Source organism: Linepithema humile, chromosome 3 (assembly GCF_040581485.1).
Source record: "Linepithema humile isolate Giens D197 chromosome 3, Lhum_UNIL_v1.0, whole genome shotgun sequence".
Taxonomy (NCBI): Eukaryota; Metazoa; Arthropoda; class Insecta; order Hymenoptera; family Formicidae; genus Linepithema; species Linepithema humile.
Window position 1 is genome coordinate 24,472,834 of NC_090130.1, and position 22,324 is coordinate 24,495,157.

Genomic DNA, 22,324 nt, shown 5'->3' on the forward strand with positions numbered 1-22,324 from the left:
CGCGTATACTCGGTGACTGCGCTACGCGCTCGTACGAGAACTCGAAATACAAGTATATGCAAAGTCTCTCTCTCTCTCTCTCTCTCTCTCTCTCTCTCTCTCTCTCTCTCTCTCTCTCTCTCTCTCTCTCTCTCTCTCTCGGTGTGGAAAGAATTGGAGAACGGCAGTGTGTGACGATTTCGAAGAGGCTAGAATCGAGAAGCTCTTTTTAGCGCGATTTTGAATCGAGATTTAATTATGAATTTATTTAACGTCGAAAATTAATGAACCTCAATTCATCATCTGAATAAATATCTTACTGTTGATTAAATCCTAATGAACTCCGAGTTAGATCTATTCGATTTCGAGTTTAATTTATGATTTTTCTTCTTCAATGACAGCCCGTGTCACTTTTTGCGTTAATGTGACTTTGTTAGAATCGCCTCGTCAAAGTTTAACGAGACCAATCGAAAATGTACAATACATATAGGTTTCTTCAATTGATTGATGACGGACGTGAAGATGATGCACTTGACGAGTGTAGTGTCCAGAACGACACTTCTTTCCACCTGTCCGCGTCGTCTTCGGGACAAATACTCGTCAATTGGCGAAATATCATCTTTCGCATCCCCGTTTCGCGCGGCTGGTATTTTTGGTACCACGAAAGGCGCCGGTTCGGGTCGCGCGCAGCCAAGATCCATCGATTGCTTAACCAAACTTAACGCGATAGTGACCGCTCTCGCGTGACAAATAGATCGCCACGTGGTTCGGGTCATCCCTCGCACCCCTCGTCTCCCCCTCGCGCCTATCCCTGCCCTCTCCCCCGCCTATCTCCGTCTTTCTCGCGGTCCGCACCTCCCTTTCTCCCTTCGCGACATTCCCACGAGCTATAAATTCACGCGCCTACACACAGGTGGCAGCGCTCTTTTGCCAAGTGCATACAGGCAGACTCCCTTTGGAGATAGTAAAGCGCGTCTAAACGCGCGGTCGAAGCGTGGTGGGGGCAACGACGACCGCTTATCGTATGCAAACGGGAGTCGGCAGCGTGCGCGCGACGACAACGGTAAAAAGCGGCTACTCCACGAACGGAGCAGATATCGGCACTCATTCAGCAATAAGTATCCTCGCGAGGTGGTCCTCCGCGAGAACGACGTCTTCTTCCCAAATACACTCCGCTTTTTAGCTGCGTTCGGAAATAACGTCGCTTGAGATGCCGCTCGAATGCCGCACCCTCTCCATTGATCTTTATTCGAGAAACTCCTTTTTCATTAAAAAATTATTCTCGCAGAAGCAATTTGATATCAAGAGCTTTATAACGAGTAAAATTACAAGTTTAGATATATACGAGTTCAACGGCAGAGGCAAATACGCGTTCCTTACTTCGAGGAGCGAAGAATTCCTGAATATCCCGATAACGTTAAATTAATCCTACGATTCTTTTTATTATTGCTTTTCAGCATACATCTCAACGAGATGTGTAAATTCCTAAAATCTAGAAAAAATATTAGCCACTTATATTCGACGTTTCCAGCGACGTTAATATGTCTCTCATTCTTATTACTTTCTTAGCATCGATAATTGATTGACTAATCAATGTATGTTGCAAGCCAAGTGTATCGATACACTTGGACAATCGCATGACACGCTCCATACGAGTTACGTAGAGCGCGTCTCGTCCGCTGTTTCTTTTTTTTCATATGCTATTCCCCATTCCGCGCGGACGGGGATGGTCCGTCGGGACGTGGTCACGCCGGGCCCTTCGCAATGCACGCGACTCGCGGCGGGCGCGTTTTATTGCGTGCGAAAGGCCAACCACGTGCGGTGAATCGCGCATTCTCGGGCAGGTGGCAGCACGCCGTGATACACCTTCGCGCTCACACACGCGGACTCCTTGCGTAGCCGAGTCGCGCCACGCCGACGACGTCACGCGCGGCTACGTCCTCGCTCGCGCGAAAGCGCCTCGCCTCGTCTCACCTCGCCTCGCGGCCAGCAACGTGTTTTTGCGGCGTGCGCGCTTCTTCGCGGCAGCGGCCTTCCTTCCCCCCTTTACGCACACCACGCGTGTACATATTTCTTCGTCAACTTAATCGCGCCGACTCGTGGCTTCCTTTTACCATGCTTTTTTGCGTAGTTTGCCAATATATATATATATATGCTTATCTCGCCACTAAATATTACGATTGATATTATTCCGAGTATTTTATACACTTTTTTTCAGAAATATTTCTAATTTCTCTTTTTTTATATATATCAATTATTTTATTTTAAGCAACAGTACGTTTCGACAGGCCATATTGCACAGGTGCATGTCGAAGGTCTTTGATATTGGTCACACATAGACTATTGGCGAAATAAGATATCGGCGCGGGAAAAAAAAATATATATTGAAAACAACGTATCTATGTTTCGTTGGTATTCGAATTATTGCGTAGCAAGTCGACGTAACACTCGGTAAAGTGGCGGTACCAGAGGCAATATCCTAGCGCAAGAGCTTTCAATCGAATAGAAGGCGATTACGCAATTGATCAGCCAGGAAATATTCATGACATAAAACGTTGGAGTAAAAAGAATTTTTCTTTTATTTTAAAATAAAAGAATTGCATGTATGAAAGTTCAAGTATTTATAAATTCGACGTTTTATTTCTGGAAGCAACGCAAAAGAGCCTTTTCCATTCTCCGAACCCCGTCGCTGGATTTCTCTATGTCTCGCGTTCATCGACCGCCTGCAGCAGTAATTGAAATTAACATTTGGTAACATTGTTTCTACCATTGCGATGCATAACCGCGCGATTTCTCGGGACGCTCACGGGCTTCGTCCTCGTGAACAGAGTTCACTCGACGTAGCAGCAGCGATCGACGCGCTACGCCGTTACTGTCGCGGCTCGCTCGCTCGCTCGATAGCGCCGAGGGTTGATAGTCCGCATTGATCCTGCGGGAGAGCTTGGTATCGCAAGGCTAGGTCGCTGCCGCTCGTCGATCGCAACCGAGATCGCCGTTTCCCCTCCCCCGCTCGAGCGTAGTTTTACTCATTCGCGAAATCTCGCTATACGAATTAGAGACGAACGATTCTCAATCTTGTTTGGAAAAAAGATTCATCGGAATGATACAATTTATTGTTACAATTGAATATAAATTTCATAGCGCACAGCTCGGAATAAGTCAAATAACCAGTATGAAGAGAAATTCGAAAAAAAGTTTAGCTCTTTCTTTCCGCTGACTGCTTTTCGCCAAGCTTTCCGATATTTTATTTAACTCTTTCGTTCTCCGAAGAATTGCATCGATCGCAGATATGCCACCCAAATCACTCAACGCTCGCACACGAATTTTGCCGGTTTGCGCTGCGGATTATACGTTTACAGGATACGTCGCATTATGCAGGATAAATTGTAGCCGCGAGGCGCGTGTAGATCTTTTCTGTTACGTAGCTCCGGCTTATTTTAGAGATGCGTCATCCGGTAAGCACAATTCAACAACGGCATGTAACGTCGTCTACAATAAACGCAAACAGCGTTATTTGGATGGGTTAGTAGAGCACGTCTCGATTTGGAGTATTTAAACTTGAACGACTGATGACACTCTTGTTTACTGAGCATCGGAAAAACGAGTATTAATGCCATTGATATATCTTCGATAACTATTGATGCTATGAGATACAACGTAAATAAATCACAAGGCAAATTACTATTCAATGCTACCATAAATATATATGATATCTCTTTTGCTATCACATTATACATAAAAATAAATTTCCTATAGTAAATATTTAATCAGAAGCTCTCTCTCTCTCTCTCTTTCTATCTCTATCTCGCTCTCTTAATTGATGGTATCAAACTCGGATAAGTGTTAGTTTAGGTTCGTCGCTTCACCCTCCCTTTTTTTATTCTTGGACCGCGATGACGATTCAATCGCGTGCACGCGACCTCGCGATCGCGGATAATCCGATCGTGGCCATTTATCTAGCCGTCCGTTGCTCAAGAAGATCGTATCGCCGAACTTGGTGCGGCCATCGGTAAAACCTCGTCATTAGGACTGTCGTGTGCAGGGTGTACCGAGTCAGGTAGTGAAATTACATATTTGCGGAGATTTAAAAAATGGGGGGAAAACCTGATACGTCGCATACGCGCTCGCATTTATTATCGCGAAAATAATATTGTGCACAAAGGGGTGTTTTTCGGAGGGAGAGACTTCTATATCATAAACTGCGTTATTCTATATTACGTTCGTACGTGGGGAAAACCCTGTCGAACCTCGAAAGTACATACCGCAATAAAGAATCTCGATCGTACTCGTGCATCGCCCGAGTACACGAGTACTCGTGGATTTTAGATATTCGCGCTAACGAAAATTGATTACGCGCGGACCAGCGAAGTTTTAATATATCGCCTCTCGCGCGCGCGAGCCGTTATTTTCAACGACCTCCTCCGAAAAGTATCGAGGTGGAGCGACGCGAGAGATAGAGAAGCGCAGGAGAGAAAGAGAAGGAGACGGTAGGAGAGCGCAAAAAAAGGGGGGTGGTAGGGGGAGAGGGAAAGAAAGAGAGAGGATCCCATCAGGGCGCTACGGCGCGGAGGAGTCAGTGTCCTTTAAGTAAGTTAGGCGCCTGCGCGAATCGACGCTGGAAATTCTCGACCGGTGGTGGTCCTGCGGCCATGTGGTGGCGGTGGTAGGGCGTATCGGTGGGCGCCGTTTCGCGGGTGCGGGTGGTGCGCGCATCTGTATATGTGTGAACTTTTACGCGTGTGTCTGTGTGCGCGCGCGCGCGCGGATGGGCCGGGTGGAGGGTTAATAGGACGTTGGCGCCACGACGGCGGCTCCGGGAAGCGCGGCCACGTGCGCCCGCTATCGAACGGCCACCATCCCCCGATCCACCCTACCCACCCTCAGCCTCGTCATTCCCCCGTGTCACCTACCACCACCCTCTCCCTCCGCCCCCCGATCTCCCCCCTCCTCCCTCTTTACCATCCCCCGGCCGCCTCGCTTCATCTCACCCTCCCGACCCCCGTTTATCCCCGCGCCACCATCGCGCACCGCCACCACATCGGCACTACCACCACCACCACCACGCCCCTAACCCTTATACCACCGCCGCGTTAAACTATAGCGCGAGTATATAGGTACGTATCGTTATGTACATCTACGTGGTACATGGACGTGGCGTATATACGCGCCGCGCTCGTATATACCCGCGGCTCTCTCCCGTACACAGCTGTATCTCAGAATGAGCTGGATATATCGCGCGCGCGAGAGAAGTCGCTGAACACGAGGTATACAGTTTATGCCATTACCGACGCCCCGCCGAATTTCGGGGCTCTTTCCGTGCGGCGACACGTAACGCGCGCGCCTCTCTCGCGGAGAGAGAGACGATCGGCCGCTTCGCCGTGCGCGCGTTACGTCAATTTTCATTTAGCGGCATTTTCGTTCGGTCATCGAACGCGCGTAAACTCGGATGACGAATCGCCGCTTGCTCGCGGACGTAATTATTTGTCGATGCTCGCGATTCTTAGATGCCGCGAGGCGCAAACAACATTCAATTCGCGCGGAGAGACGGTGAATAACGGTGTAGCTACGATCGTTAATAGTTGACATAAACTTTGCTTAAAATATTAATGAAGAGTATACGAAGCGTTGGCATTAGAGTCAACTCTCAACTGTCATAACTTGGCAAGCGTAAGATAATGTAACTACGGTTAAACGGCTTATAATAACATCGTTATATTTTAGATTGTCCATATATTTTAGTTAAATTAAATTTCAATTTGGACGTTCGTTCATTGAACAAACGCGGACTCTCTCCAGCAGCAATTTCCACTTTTAACTGCAGATAGTACGCGTTAATACACGATATCAGTTCTTATCGATTATTTTGTGAAATTATAATGAAAAATGATATCAAAATTCTTTTCCGATATTTTACACAATATCCATATCGAACATGAATGGGATTCTATCGGCGATAGGTAAGGGTTGAAATCGCGATTATCCGTGTAATTATATTTGACGACATTATGAAAGCGTTTCACTCGTATTGCGCAACTGTTTCGTCTACACGTAATAATCGTAATGCTCATTAATGATCGTGATGATGACGCGCGTATCCGCGGACGTCTTCAGATGCAATTGCATTAACTCGATCTCTGAAAAACGACGCAGGCGAGAGTAAATTCGAGTGATCTGAGAAAGGTTCGTCGAAAGTGTTGAACATTTCCGTTCCTCTCCGAAATACAATGCAGTGCCTTCTTCATCAAGCGAGATAATCATATATTTGAGCAAGTGTACGCCGCCGCCTGACAAAACCTTCGCTCGTTCATTGGTTCCGACTTGGACCACAGCTTAATACGATCCACGGTAGTTCGGTTCGACGGTGTTCCCGGCGATAAATACCGTATGCCGAGCTGATTCGAGAGAACTGGCGGAAAGGACGCGACCGCTCGAAATTAGGGCTTCTCTAATTATGGTGTACACTTGAGAATTTCGTTCTGAATAATTCTGAATCATTCTTAGGTAAATTGTACTCTCTAATCTCAAGTTACATTGAGAGTCATTTTTATCAAGATCGCCTTCAATAATTTTTATTACTAAAAACGATATTACTCAAAGATTGAAACTGATTTATTAATAATTATCGATAGTAATTTTCAGCTCTAAAACTCAATATTAAGATGCGCTTAAGAAGGCTATAACTTTTAAAGGGACCGGTTTCTCTCAGATGACAGCATTCACCATCGAAAGTTGTTCTTGGAGAATAAAGTTCTTGAGCGAATATCCATCAATAATTACTCGCATTTATATGTCCGCTAACTCGCAACTGCCGCGCGCTCTCTCTCTCTCTCTCTCTCTCTCTCTCTCTCTCTCTCTCTCTCTCTCTCTTCCTCCCTTTCTCTCTTTCTCTCGCGGGGGACGAAACTCTCTCGAATGTGCACCGGAGCCGAAGAACAACATGGAAGCATAACCGCGAGAATAAGCTCGCGATCCACATTCGCGAGCGTGTCATATAACTAGTTACTCGAAACTCGTTTTTTTCTCTCCGCACGTCAACGGAGAGCGCGTCATCAACTCTCTTGTTTGCGCATCGGGGTGAAGTGGAGAGTGATGGAGACAAGGAGATGATGAAGAAGGATGCGTGCGTGCGCGGGAAAAGGAGAAAGAAACGTGGATCGCGATGGGGGTGGGTGCAGGGGAGGAGGAGGGTGCAAGAAGTCAACGGGAGAGTGGCGAAGGGGCTTACGCGAGCGAGTAGTCGGGAGACGTACGTCTCCGGTCGGCTGAAACTAACGAGTAACAATCCCGCGGTTATTTGCTTAATGGCGCTTGCTGTTGTTCCGTGCAGTCTTCGTGATGACTACACGGGGATGGCCATCTCTAATTACCGATACGAATCTCGAAACCAGTAATATTAGTTATGCGTTGGGTTGTCGCGTTACATTATGACGATCCCCCTCGAACGAGAAATCATCAGTCTTCTCCGCCTCAAAATTGGCGCGGGCGGGTTTAGTTATCGCCGATAATCATCGGGGTGTGCGTCGATTCAATAGTTTTTATTTTCGAGAATAACCACCGATAGTGACATCAGAGATTTTTAATCTCGGCACTCGCTTGACCTGAACCGATACTACAATGTGTACTGTCATACGGACTACAGCAAACTGCTACAAAGCTCGCTTTTATGTTCGCACAAAGTTTCAGCGAATAATATTCGAGTAATGTTGATTTGCGTTTATAAAAAAAAAATACAATTCTTGTTTATATATTGGCTCCGTACTACTGATGTAATATTGATAATAATAACATAAAGGATTTTTTATTTACAAAAAAATGCGTATTGTTACAACGACGTTGTTATGCAACAGAAATTTAGATGTTAATGAATCAAATAAAGTTCATCTTTGTGCTTGTAATATTAAGTGAAATGACATTCAATTACGTTGATTAAATTCCGTGTGCTATATCATGGTGGAATCATATGATGAGAACTTTTAACGTAATATTACCAACGGTGATACAGAATTCATTTCTAATGTTCCCTTAAAATAACCGTCAACGGCAAAATGGAGCTTACACGTTCAGGGAAAATAACATTTTAGGAACGTTTATCAGAATTGCAAGAAAATATTGCAGTACCGCTCTGATATAACGCTGATATATAAAAGGTCAGGTTTAATGTACCCCTAAACCGACTGCAGTCGAGGCGCGGCATTTCGGAGCTAGTTACTGTTCGCGTAATAAGCGTGCTTTTCTTTTTTTTCTCTCTCTCTCTCCCCCTCCCTCCCTCTCTTCCCCCCTGTTTTTCAGCCGCGCGAAATTATTTTCACTAGCTAGACGTTCATCATCGCGCCAGCACGAATTTGCAAATTTTCCATAGCTGCTCTTCAACGGGATTCGTTTTGCCCCGGTTCCACTACGGGCGTAAGCGACTTTTCCCATACACCTGCGCATTTACCATCGCGCACCTCCCCACGCTTTCCGTCCCACCTCCGCGTTCAACCACCCCTTCCTCCTGCCTCTCCACGCCTCCGTATAGTCTCTCGCCGACCTATCTCCTCGCTACGGCAATTTCAAAAAAAGTGCATTTTTCAAAAAACCATAAGACTAAACTTCTCCTAACTGTACTCCTCCTCGGCCCCGACGAGACGAAGAAAATCTATACGCTGGATGGAAACTAGGCGCGGAGCGTTCGTTCTACGGTCCGATTCAGAAAATGTTCTCGCTTTTCTTCCCTGAATTCTCGGATAAAGCGGCCGCTTGTATGACAACGCATCGACTTTTGCGGAAGATTCGAATTTCCAATAATCATCAATTATTATCGTAAATCGAAAGTGGTATAATAGTGAGCGATGGTCAGAGTGACAGATTCGCCCGGCGTGTTCCGTTCAATTATTTTCACGAGGAGAGATGAGATTTACTTTTGAACGTGTAGGATGAATCGCGAATTTTCGGACCGACGCTTTTCGCCGCAGTCGCGTAATTTCGATTTGCAGAGAGAATTCCGCTTTCTCGCCCGTTCATCCGACTCGGCAAAAGCTTTCGACGATAGCGTATGAAGCAGCCTGTACGCAGAAGCGCTTCGTAGAGGGGAGCGTGGGCGAGCGGGAGGATGGGAGCGGTGAGGAGGGTAGGAAAGTGCGCGGTGTGCGCGCTGTGTTCGCTGTTGGCGAGCGAGCGACGGCGAGGAGCGGGACGAGCAGGGTATGCGGCGACGAGAGAAGGACGTCGAGCGCGTAGTCGGACAAGGATGGAAGGCATTACTCGTGCATGGGGCGTTACCACGGAAACCCCTATTCGTTCTCCATCCCTTCGCTCGCTCGTCAGGCAGCGCAAGAGAACGAGGGAACGCGAAACGGGGGGTGGAGAGGGAGACGGTGACAGAAATAGAGGGACCGAAAGGACGACCGACAGAGAAAAAGGACGAAGCGAGGGGGAAAGAGAAAGAGAATCAAAGAGAGAGGGAGAGAGAGACGAGAAACGAGTTGGCCGCGCGAGTCGATGGTAGAAGGAGAGAACGAGAAAGATAGCGGGAGTGGGAAAGCGAGCGGGGGGAGGAAGAGCGAGCGATTGCGCTCGGCGGCGGGTGGGAGCGAGAGAAGCGGCAGCGCGATATCGAGAGGGGGGTGGGTGATGAACGAAGCGAGAGGAACCGGGACGGAGAGCGAGAGGGCGCATGCTGGAGGAAGATAGCCGGCAAATGCGGAGCCGCCAGTGCAATCAACCCGTTGCCCACTCGCGAGGGTAAAACTATCCCGAAGTCAGACGAGGATACGTATATTGCGGAGGGAGCCTCGTTGCTATATACGTATATATGTATATAGATATATATATACATATATATACACATATATACACATATATATACATATATATATATACACACATTACATATATACATGTATATATATATACACATATATATAATACATATATATTATATATATACGTGGGACGTCGAGTAAGTAGGAGATGTGGAGGGAGGGAATGAGCGCGGAGAGCGAGATAGAGACGGAGGGTAAAAGAGAAACGAGTGCCCGGAGTGGAAAAAAGACCACGCGAAATTACGAGATTAGATGCCTGCTACCTGTAACGAGACCCCGTCGATAAAGCAATGCTTCGCGCTAAAGATCCCGAGACCATCATTCACGCGTGCTTTTTTAATTCGATCCGCGCTCCCGACCGCAACGACGATCCCCTCGACGAGTGCTGTCTACGCGCTAGGTGCGGGCGCACTCTCGAAACGCGGATATACGCCGCTTGGAAAGATAATTCCGACGAATTGTTCACCTTGTAGTAACGAACGGTGGTGGACGGACGGGAAAACAGGGTCATCGTCCATCCACCGTGCGCGTTAAACCCATTTCGGTGTCGTAATTGTGAAAACTTTGTTCCTGCGTCGCGTTACAAAACTCGCATTTTACATAACGCGCTGCCGGAGAGTATACCATCGATATTTCTCGCGCACGATATCTCGAGTTACGCTCCAGTAGATGAAAAATCTGAAATCGGCGTGTACGGGAAAGTCACCTCGCCGTAGATCCTTCCAGGTGATTCGCACATTCATATTTCATTCGAAAATATTTGAGATATAGTTAGCCTTGGAGCGTGACAGGAACTGAAGTTAAAAACGTTATTGTTGTTTGTTGCGATTTCGAAACGTCAAACAATTTTGAGTCATCGGCGGAAAGGAACGAAAATTACAGGTTTGCGTTGAGTTATAAATTCGTGGACAAATGGATCTCCGAGTCATCAAAATCACATTTTAATAGATCTTTATTTCGACTTAATGTTTATTGTTCATATACATAGTATTAATATTTTAATATAAATTCTATGAAAATTTGATCAAAGTAAATTTTGAGTTGGGGGAAGAATCCATAGATCAGAAAAATTATAATAATTCTGGGGCGGTCGTTGGTATTTCTGCGTAATCGAAAAATTTATATTACTCCAACATAATTATACGCGAAAACTGATACACGCCAAAGTTAAGCTTTTACTAATTTATGTCCCTGTTCCGCCAAACGGCACATATGTAACATATACGTGCATACGATGTTAAACTTATGCGCGAGGGTGTCGGAGCTTTCGTTCCTCGTGGCTGTTGCTGGTAAGGCGCAGTTGCTCTATTCTCTTGAAACCAGTTTTCCTCCACATGACCGTCGGAGAAGGGCAGACGGAAAGAACGAGAAAGAGAGAGGAAGAGGGGGAGAGACTGAGAGAGAACGAAAAAGAGACAGAAGTGAGTGAGTGAGCGAGCGAGCGAGCAAAGAGGACGGGAAAAAGAAAGAAAGAGAGAGAGACGATCACGTGTATGTATGCCCGCATGCACGCACACACTCCAGCGTATCCGTAAATGCGTGCATACACACGCGACGCACACATACACGCGGGGCTCCTCGGCGCACGCACGTCAGCTAAACTAGAAAGTTGCTCCGACCGACGACGTCGGTCGAAGAAACGCCGCTGTTCGAGCTAGAGCTACCTTTCGAATTTCAACCGCGAATATTTTCTACGTATAAAACGCCGCTCGCCGCGTTGCGCCGCGCCGCACCATGCCGAGCCGAGCCGAGCATGCGCTTCCCAGCGAGCTGCAAAATTCGATCGGCGCGCGCGCGCTCGCCGCACTCGATTCTCTCTCTTGCCGGCACTAGCCCACGTATAAAACAATGCGCGGCGATCGAACGCAGCGTTTTCGAAAGCCCCCGTGTATCCGTTCCGTCCGCGTTAGCTCTCTCGCGAGCGGCGGCGAGCTCGCCACGGATCGGTAGGTGCGATCGATCGAGCGTATATTTGGTCGGAAGCCAAACGATGCGCCATCGCGTATACATAATATACTATTGCTACATGTTATACTCCGTATATAATGTACGCGGAGGGTCTTGTTACGCTTTAATATTTTATATCGCGCTGCCTCTTCTAAAAGCGTCACGATTGTAATTTGGAACCGATGCTTGACCTTTTAAGTTTTACGGAAGGACCGCAAAGTTCGTTCCTGCGAAAAACACTTCTGCCTCCATCGGATATCGGAGATTCCTACCCTCCGCGTAAACGGAACGCTATAATTTAACCGCGAAATTATCAGTAGTCAGTATCAACGGTGGATTCCGCCGCTCCATAAACCAGAGTCTCACATCGGGGGGGAGGAGGGAGGGGGGGGGGGTGCATCACACCTCGGCGATGCATCGCCGACGGATTAAGGGGACGCGTGGATCCACCCTGTGTCGTGAAAGCTGGCCGCACGGCAACCCTCTTTGGCGTTCCGGCGAGTAGAAAGTCCGCCGGTAGAAGTATTTCGCTCTACGCCGAGGCAACGGCGACTTCCCGCCGTGGCGAGGCGAGGCGAGACGAGCTGAAGCAAGCTCTGTCGAGGAGGCGAGGCGAGACGAGGCGAGGCCTCGGAGCGTGGGTATCAGCACGGAACCGAGTCTACAACGCATTAGCGCGGCGTTGTCACGTTTCGAGGTTCTCTCTCTGTCTCTGTCTCCCTCTCTCTCCCCCCTCTCTCTCTCTCTCTCTCTCTCCCTCGTTCTCTCTCTTTTTGTTCTTCTTGCCTCTCTCCGTCTCTCCTTGCGCCGCCCGTTCCTTTCCCTCCCTCGCCGTTCCCTTCCCGACGCCTCGCGCCTAGCAGTACCGACTCGTTCTTTCTCTCGATGCCTCTCTCGCCGCCGTGCCGCGCGACGTTGCTGACTCGACTGGCGGGAAAACTGGCTCTTCAAACGGATTTTCCCGCGACGGGCATACGGCACGGGATGTTTCTCGCCACTTTATGTTGCCGCTTTTGTGTCCGCTCGCCGCCGCCTGGCCATCGGTAGTACAGGCGTTTCGCGAGCATTATCGACCGTCATTAACTCCGCGCCGAACGCCCGACGCGTCGGGTCGCGTCTATTTTAGCGGAGATTTACTCTGACGCTGGAATTTTTCGAAAACGCGCCCCCTCCGCACTCGCGAACAATGAGCAACAGCGTGACCGCATTTGTAGAGAAAGCGATAGATACATCCGTTGCACATGCGGCGCGCCTATTTAACCACACTAAAAATAGAATAAATTATTATTTTTATATCATTTCCAAACTCTTGCCGGTATAATCAATTGAAACTAAAACTATATTTAAAAATATACTCATTATAAAATCAATTATAATAATATTTATCATTGTCGCAATATTTAGCGATATAAATTTTTTTATGATACATCAAATTTGAAAGTTAAAATAACATTGACTTACGATCCTTCTTTTCTTTCTGTTTCAGCATAAAACTAATGAAAGGGAAGATGTTTTGGGCCTAAAGGTAAGCAAATTTTATAATCTAATAATCACATTCAATCTCTCGTTTATCAAATTTGCGATAACTCCGCACTGAGATTCATATTTGTAAACTCATTTGAGAATAAAATAGGGGAGAGCGCGCGGTAATGGAAGATATAGTAGATTTGGGGCATTACAAACACGTACACATACATACGATAAAAACCATGTCTATTGTATTATCTTTTGTGTCACGCGTGACGCTGGTAGCTCTGAATGTGTGCGGCAAATGGAAAGCTAATGACCGGAAACAGGAATACATTAGGCAGGTTGACTCGAAGTGAAGTTTTCCGAATTTACCGCAAAACATTCCCATGTCCCCCTGTAATATAAAGTGCACTTTGGAAGGACTTGTCCTTCGCAGCTTCCATCTACCGCGCGATTAACCTCGTTTGGCTCCATATTGCGAGCGATAACCCTGACCATAGACACCATTGTCAAGCCGATTGCATCGATTGTTCAGTGGATTAATTAAGAGACCCACGAGACGAAGTGTAGAATGCCGATATACGAATCGATTATAAGACACATATTTGACTTTGCATTCCGAAGAAAAATCTTTGTTGATATTTATCGCTCGATAGCCAAGTGATGATATTAGAGATTCATAAATTTTAGAATCGTGATGTTTATCCTTGAAAATGCAATCAAATTGCTTTCAGACAGAGTTATATTAAATCGCTGCGTTATTAATAATAAAATATTTCATTCCGAAGGCATAGAGAGACTATATTTTGAAAATAAATGTTTAAAGAAGATTTTGGGAAAGCGGCGAGCTTCACCGAGTTGTTATGACGCGGTCTCTTGTTTCCCAAGCTCGGCGTCTTCGCGAGGCCTCGAGCGTCCGATGGCGCGCGTCCTGTGACTTTGGAAATAGAAAGTCACTTTGAAAATAGGCTCCGAAATATGCACGCCTGGCGAACCCTCCCGCCGTCGTCTCGGCTAAGAAGAAGAAGAGGAGAAGGAGGACCGCGGTGTGGAAGATGAGGCGCGGGAGAGGCGCGGGAGGGTAAACGCGGTTTTAGACTACAGACTCGGCGCGTCGGCGTCGGGTTAAAAATAACAGTAACAGCGGCGGAGCCGGTCCTCGTCTTCGTCGTCGTCTTCGTCGTCGTCGTCGTCGTCGTCGTCGCCGTCGTCGCCGTCTACATCGTCCGCGTCGCATTTACCGCTGCTGCCGCCGCTGTTGCTGCTGGCTCGTATCTTCCACGAGCTAAGCTGGACGGCGATATCGATGACGCTACCGCGCCGGTTGCGACATAGCCTTGAGCGCGTTGTGCGTCGCGCTGAAGAAAACTAGCTGAATCTCGAAACCGCGTCGTTTGGACTTTTTACAGGAATTTTAATATCTCTCTGTCGACTCGAAAGATTCTTATCGCTTTCATGAGCCGCAGTTAAATTCTGATCTGCACGCTTAGCAGTCGCGTATTACAATCTTTCGAGCGGAGTTTTCCACTTGTCGCGCGAACCGCTCCAGGTACTCGCGTGTTTGTCAGAACGAATTTATAAATCTTGATGACGAATTGTCATGTTTCTGTTTCGCGAAACTTTCGCACCGGTATAACCGGACAAATTTGTCGACGGCGCCGGTGCTTTTTACAGAAATTATTTAGCTCGTACTTCCACGAGTTGATGTATTTGTAGACTTTCGGACGTAAACTTGACAGATGACGTACGTCACTTCTCGCAGTCTCTTCCATCATTATGACAACTATTTGCTTGTTATTATTATCAATGTTATTCTCGCGGTTAAAACATATATCATAAATTTGATAATTTGTCGTTATATGTGTTCAGACACCTTTATCGTATTATCCAATTTTCGAAACAAAAGCTTGTCAGACTTCACTGCAATATTTGTCTAATCTTTATTCTATTTAATCAAGACATAGATTATTGTTTTCCAAAGCAATTAATTCGCAAAAAGATTCGTGAAAAAAAATCTGCGAATAAATGCTACTTTCGTCTGGAGAGACAATTAAAATTGAAATATTTACGCAACTCTTCTAGAAAACGCAAATATAAAATAATTCAATAGCATGAATGATATACGTAACAGTAACCTTGTTATATTCCCTCCAAAATTGTTATCATATTCAGTATCGATTAATACTTTGACTACTAAATTTATTTTTCAAATGCATTATTTATATATACTGCGCTTGAGACTTTATAAAAAAACATTGGCGCTGAGCTTCACGAATGAGTTCCATGATGCATACGATTGGGGTTCACCGGCGAGACCCGCGGTGTCGAAGTATCAAATAAAAGTGTCGATATAATATTTGTGAGACACGCGTGTCTGTACATTGAGAGCATTATGGGCTCAAAATCTTGGCTGCGCGCGATCAACGGGTTCTCTCCGCGCAACGGCGAGACGAATTTTATTTTCGTACCGTTGTGGCGTCCCGCGACCCCGATGCCACCGGCTGCCGTCATCTCCCTCCATATCTTGCTACTCTAGCACGCGGCTGACACTCGTAAATCCAAAGCCGCGGCGTGCGATTGCCGTCGCGGATACTTCGATAATGCTCGGACGGTGTCAAACATCGCGTACGTGTCGGACAAGCGGACAGCATCGAACGAGACCGGTTCGCGACTGTTCGCATTGTGAGCACTCGAACATCATTTTTTTCTTTACAAACGATCATATATATATATATATATATATATATATATATATGATCCCTAGCTATATATATATATATGATTTGTAACTTTATTTCTAATTTTTTCGAATTATACGAAACATATTTTTGATGCTAAAAGAACAATGCGTGTAACGTGATTTCGATGTTCATCGTGCGAACGATGGTGCGATATTTTGTTTTCTTTTCAGCATTCTTGCATTTGCTTCAGATTTTTCCAGATTTTCTCATATTTCGTGTAATTGCCGTATAGGAAAAGAATGATGTGAAAATGCGAGCGTAACGCTGCGGATAATTGCGAAAGAGCGCCGTTTTGAGCGTGCGATTTTAAGCCTGATTCGCTCACTCGCGAGCGCGCTCGGCTAGGAATAGTCCGAACAGGATACGGGAACAGTTACCGCGCGTCAGGGCCAGCGTTGCTCGAGGCGATCCGGCAAGGACGGTACCGCTATGGGCGAAAGATCTCCCATTGCTCTCCTCCCGCAGGAATTTATGACGCGAAAAATCTCGTTTCCTCCGCGGGAATTCCCGCTGATCGCCGATTCCTCGCGCGACACGCGCGTTCCGTTCCAACCTGCGGATCGTCTTTAAGAAAAGTGAGAAAATGTGGCAAACTGTTCGCTCGGAACGGACGCGATATCTATGGACATGAGATTTACAGAAAAAGACGTCTTTGCTTTTTTTCTCTCTCTTTTCCTCCGGAGTTGATTTTCCTTCGATAATTTTACGCAATTTTAAATAAATTTTTATTTTACACGAAAATTGGTTAAAAATTTAAGTTTATTTAAAATTAGTTGACAAGCATTCTTTGTTCATTCGCATCTGTTCATTGATAGCCCCGCATGTAGCGCGAACAGCCCAGATCCGAGAGCGCTGTATCGTGAGCTACATCACGAATTGTCTCTGCCGACAAATAGGGAAATTCTCATTTCCATGACTAATATTCGTCCGATCCAAATATTGGCGACGAGGGCGCGATCGATCGGGGGTAAATAAAGCCGCGAGGCGCCTCGACGTCGACGGGATCGGCCGGGGGCGATATAGCACGACATACTCCTAGATCCGAGCGTACGGAGGTCGTTGAATCCCATTAAGCGGTACTCTCCGATCGTTTCGCTGCCGACCACCTGTACGCCGACGTTCTTTTCGACCAATGTCGCCGTATTCATGTCTCTCCCTGCCCCTTCTTGCGGCGTACTCGCCAAGATATTGCGTCGAACGAACGACGAGGAGGAGACAGGCACCAGGATGAGAGCGATTACACTCCTCATCGTCGTCGTCGTCGTCGTCGTAGCTCTCATCATTTCGTTGGCGTCGTCGTCGTCGTCGGTGAATATCGCGCGCCATGGCTAGAATATTGCATTCTCCTTTTCTCGCGTAGTTAATGCGGCCACACCTTTCACCAACACCCAGCCCAGCAGGCTCTGGTCTGACTAGCGTGTTAGCTAGCTAGCTAGCTAGCTGGCTGGCTGGATGACTTGGCTTTTACCGATCGGAATAACCAGGCGCGGCCGCTTGACTCGATCGTTCGGTCGCCCGCTCGCTACGACCGGCTGTACGACGACTATTCGCGCGCATCTTGAGAGCCGCCTAACAGTAAAGTCTTCTCTCGCTTTGTTCCGTCGTCACACGGCTTCAACAATCAAAGAGAGAGAGAGAGAGAGAGAGAGAGACTTCGCGGGATTTTCATTATGCCCTCCCATTGTTTGCGGGAAACGCTGACGACTGCCCCTCTCAGATCTTGAAGGAGTCTTCGATACACCGAGGTGTAACTTGAAATATGATGCGCGTATATCTTTTCGCGCCATTATACAGGGATTGAAACTAGGGCTCAGACACAGATTCGAATGAACTGCGTGGTCAAACAGTTAAGTAGAAACGCTTGAAATTCAGATTCGCACAGCTCGTATAATTCAAACGGAACTGTAAATCGATTCGCAATGTCCGAAAGTTTAACCGCACGAACAGTTAGACATCAAGGAAAATTTGTGCGAAAATAGTAAATATTGTAAACAGGGATAACTAGTCTTTGTTCCATTTTTTTTTTTTTTTTGGTTGCAAAGTATCATTTTGCTTTATCTAAATTTAGAATTGAATTGTTCAATTATAATTGCGAGATCGAAATATTTATCACATATTAATTACAATTTATTTTCTTGTGTTACTTTTATAGGTTTACTTCATTATTTATCATGATATCTACTTTACTATTCAGTTTAATATTTTATCAGGTTTGCATATAAAATATCTGTTAGAATCCAGTTTCAGATCTTTAAAGTTTTATTTGTTCGAACATTCAAAAATGTCGAAACTTTCTTAGGTCTTTGCTGATGATTAAAAATTGATTTGAGAATTTAAAGTATTACCTGTATAGATGACGTAATGCCTAAAAAATCGTTTCCTGTTTAGGACTTTTCTGTCTCTTCTCTATCTTTTTTTCTCTTTCCTCCAGCCTTCACTCTTGTCAAATCTTTTTTCTCATTACCTGCTTTTTCTCGAGAAGACTTTTCACTGCTGACATTATTCTTTATCCTCTCTCGATTGAATTGCCAAGAATTTGAATTGTTTCGAAAATTAGAATGAAAGAAATATGATTTATTAATATCCTATACCGGCGAACTTCTCAAATCTTATTGATATATATGAATTAAAACTCTAATAGGACTTTGTCTTAACGATTTCAGTTTCACAAAATAAGAAGTTACGTAATCGCTCGGTATCTTGCAATCTAATTAGCTAATTGGTATAGTTACGTTATCGCGATAAAGTGCAAAGTGTTGCAACGAAACAATCAGCCCATCGTCCTGCACAGTTCGCTCCCGCAGGAACGGTAGACCTAGCCGATGGAGGGAGTTTTTTTCCGCTGCCGCTTCGACGATCCGAACAAAAAGGTCCAAGGCCGGAGTCCGACCGGGGACCCTTCGCGGCATAAAAGGCTCCGCAACCCTCATTCTCTCTCTCCCTTTGGGTGCTGCGTATATAGGGTCTTCTACCCCGAACTCAAATCCGACCTGGTCCCGCAGCTTCTACGCGCTATCTCAACCATAAGGTCTCGTATCATTGTTCACTCACTATTCGGTGATTATTTCCATTAATCCACGGACATGTATGTTATCTAGAATCTATTGTTTCAAATATGAAGTAGCAACATCGTATTGTTCCTAATTACAAATTGTTTTACATTTTTTCTTCTTAAATGAAAGTGAATGCAAATATTGAGCAATCTATCGCAATCGACAAAATGCGATCTTATTGGACAATATGTTGAGTCCTTTTCTTAAATTGTTAGCATCTGTCGAATTTTGAATATTGCATTCCGTGAAGTAACGCCATTTGTTTCGACCTTATTGTTGAATGTTGCTACATTGCTATGAGCTGGGATGAGAATCCCTGAAGTTTTATTGTCGGCTCTTCATGGAACATTCTACGATGCGCCCTTATGCCCGACCCTCGTCAAGGCAACCCAGCGTCACGGCTCAACATGACCCAAGCACGACCCAAGCACGTATTTCCTACCTGGGCCCCAGGTATCGAACTAAAGTCCGGGCCTCACAAGTGGAGGCACATAACTTTCCAAAAATGCATTGAAATTCTTGAAGATTTCGTTTTTGGTGGTGAGTCACGCATGCGACTTCGAATTTTTCCGCCAATTTTTAGGCATTTCAGCAAAATGACACAAAGAAGACCTTGACGTAACGATACAAAACTGTCACAGCGTGAAAAAAAACCGTTGACATAACAATCCAGGTCTAAGCAATCAAGTTAATTTTTATTTCCAGTGAAGGAAAGTTAATTTATTATGGAAAAAAGAGCTTCGACTTTCAGTGTTTAATAAATTCGCTATTAAAATACATCTTGAACTTGGCGAAGAATAAGATATTGTAATTTTATACTTAATTATAAAGTACAGTTTATTATCGATCATATAGGTATTCAAATTACCGTTCACTGAAAATTAAATGTCCGAAGCTCACTTTATTGGAAGTTTTTTTTTTTTTTTAATTTACAATTAGTAATTTCGAAAATATCGATGTTTCAATGTTTGAGAGAAAATTATATTAGAAATTAATAAATGAAATACAATCAAAAGTATTTATATCCGATACTTGTATTGCAACGGTAAAATCTCGGTGCTTGAGTACTTATTCGTCTTTCCAGCTTTTGTTTACCGATCGCAAAGCCACCGTGATTCGGTGCATTCTTAGTCACACGTCAATTCATCAGTCTCGCAAATGGAAAGTATTCACATATACGCAAACCAGACGCGTGTCCATTGTTGACTGGCCGACACCTGCTACGTCCGAACTGTCCACTTGTTCTCTTCCTTTTCTCTCTCCTTCGAGTGTCCCACGGACATCGTAAACTTCATCTCGCGCGCCCACTCGTCAGAGACGAACAGGTTCCGCGCGCGTTGCCTCTATCTCTCTCTCTCTCTCTCTCGCTCTCTCTCTCTCTCGCTTCGTTCTCCCTTCCTCGACCCTTTCTTTCTTTCTTTTCTCCCTTGCTTGTTTTGCTTTACACTAACTCGGGTCTTAGGTGTACTATTTTAACCGCATTGTCCGTGCAAAACAACCGGGGTATTCCTCGATCAAAACAGGTGGAAATTTTCTGAACCGTGCTGCGAATTTATTATTTTATCCAACATGCATCGTTACTTATATATTACAATTTAACGGCAGTATGGCACAGTGCTTTATTTATATGTGAACAATTTTATGGCGAATGCAGCGTGCGTTTAATGGAAAATTAATCTACATTCTATTTCCGCTATAATGTAAAGAAAAGATTAGTCCAGGATTTGTCAAAGTATCCATAATTGAAAGGACACTCAATATCCATAAAACACTTCGCGCAACTCACAACTGTAAATGTATATTGAGTACGATGTCCCAAACTATATTGCTTTACAGCTTCACCATGAGCGATCGCAGCGTTCCATTCATAGACGGGTCAATCGGCGAGTCTCTCTCACTCTCTCTCACACACACACACACACACTCTCTCTCTCTCTCTCTCTCTCTCTCTCTCTCTCTTTATCGAAATCGAAAATATTTGAAATAAAAACCTTCGCGCTCCACATGACGCCGGGTGACGGACGCCGAAGGGCAAACGGGAGAGAAGAGGAGGAGGACGCATGGGCCGCGGGGGAGGGTGCCGCGTCATACGCGGCGTAAGCAGGAAGACGCTACGCTAAAAAATCCGACGCGGGGCAAAAAATGTATCGGAAAGGGAGAGTGGCGTGTATATGTATCCCCACCGGCACTCCCACGCGCAAAGGGTGCCTACCATTGCCCGACATATGGCCCCCTTTTTCAGCCGCCGCGTGCGTCTCCGCTTTCCCACACGGCGAAGGTACAGCCACCCGCGTGCATACATGCGTGGACGCGTATGCGCGCGCGCGCGCGCGCGTGTGTGTGTGTGCGTGTGTGTGTGTGTGTGTGTATGCACAGCGATGCCCGCACGGATGCATCCGTCAAGCTGTTTGAATTCTCGATGGAATAAAGGGGAAGTTTACCTTGACGCGAATCGCTTCTGATATATGAGCAAAGTTCATTCTTAATTATTAAAAATGTTGGAAATTCTGATTATCCGAAAATGTTTTATTATTAAAAAAGAATTTAGAAAATACGCGCACTTTATCAACTGGAAACTGTTTTGTTTTTGTTTTTTTTTGTCGAGATAAGCAACTTGCGTTCACGGAAAATATATAATGGTCACGATATTATTTAAAAATACTACTGTATTCTTATAAATATAATTTTATTATTAACGCGTCGCGGTTATCGCATAGTCCTTTATTGTATTATAATTTACAAATAGAATTCGTTATGTCACTATATCAATGTCGCACTGTGAATTTATACGACACGTGGCTCACGCTCGAAATGCTCTCACTGTCATCCAAGCAAATTGAGACATGGCCAGATACGCGGGGGGGGGACGCACAAACCTTTGACTTTACTAGAACTGGCACGGAACAATTAACGACCTCCAGGGTGACGTTTTCCGTCGCTTTATTTCGAGGAGTCTGACGTTCTTTTTCCGTCCCTCTCTTTCCATCTCCCCCATTTCTGCTTCTCCTCTCTGTTCGCTCTCTCGCCGGCGTCACTCAATTTTCCGTTCTCGAGTTTTTCGCTCCCTCTCTTCTACTTTCTCCCTCACACTCTCAATCTCCCTCTCCCTTTTGGGCCCCCACCCAATTCTTCAGTTTTCGGGGTAGGACCCTTCGTTCAGGACACCGCAGATGTCGTGCGTCCCTACAGATATTATCAGCGACGCTCAGTCTGAAAAAACTTTTCAGTAAAAGATCACGTGTATTCTTGGCTATTCCAAACGCAATACTATATTCCAACGTAAGAATTATTTTTAGCTCCATCTGATTTTTTAATAAAATATTGTGCATAT

At 45.6% G+C, this 22,324-nt stretch overlaps 1 protein-coding gene across 1 annotated transcript in view; it reads left to right on the forward strand.

Moving 5' to 3' along the window:
• The window catches only part of LOC105668792 (myb-like protein AA), a 52,314-nt gene that overhangs the window by 12,638 nt on the left and 17,352 nt on the right, over positions 1–22,324 (forward strand). Inside the window, exon 2 of the mRNA XM_012361376.2 lies at positions 13,216–13,254. Within this exon, the coding sequence (XP_012216799.2) occupies positions 13,216–13,254 (39 nt within the window). The remainder of the gene's footprint in view (positions 1–13,215; positions 13,255–22,324) is intronic.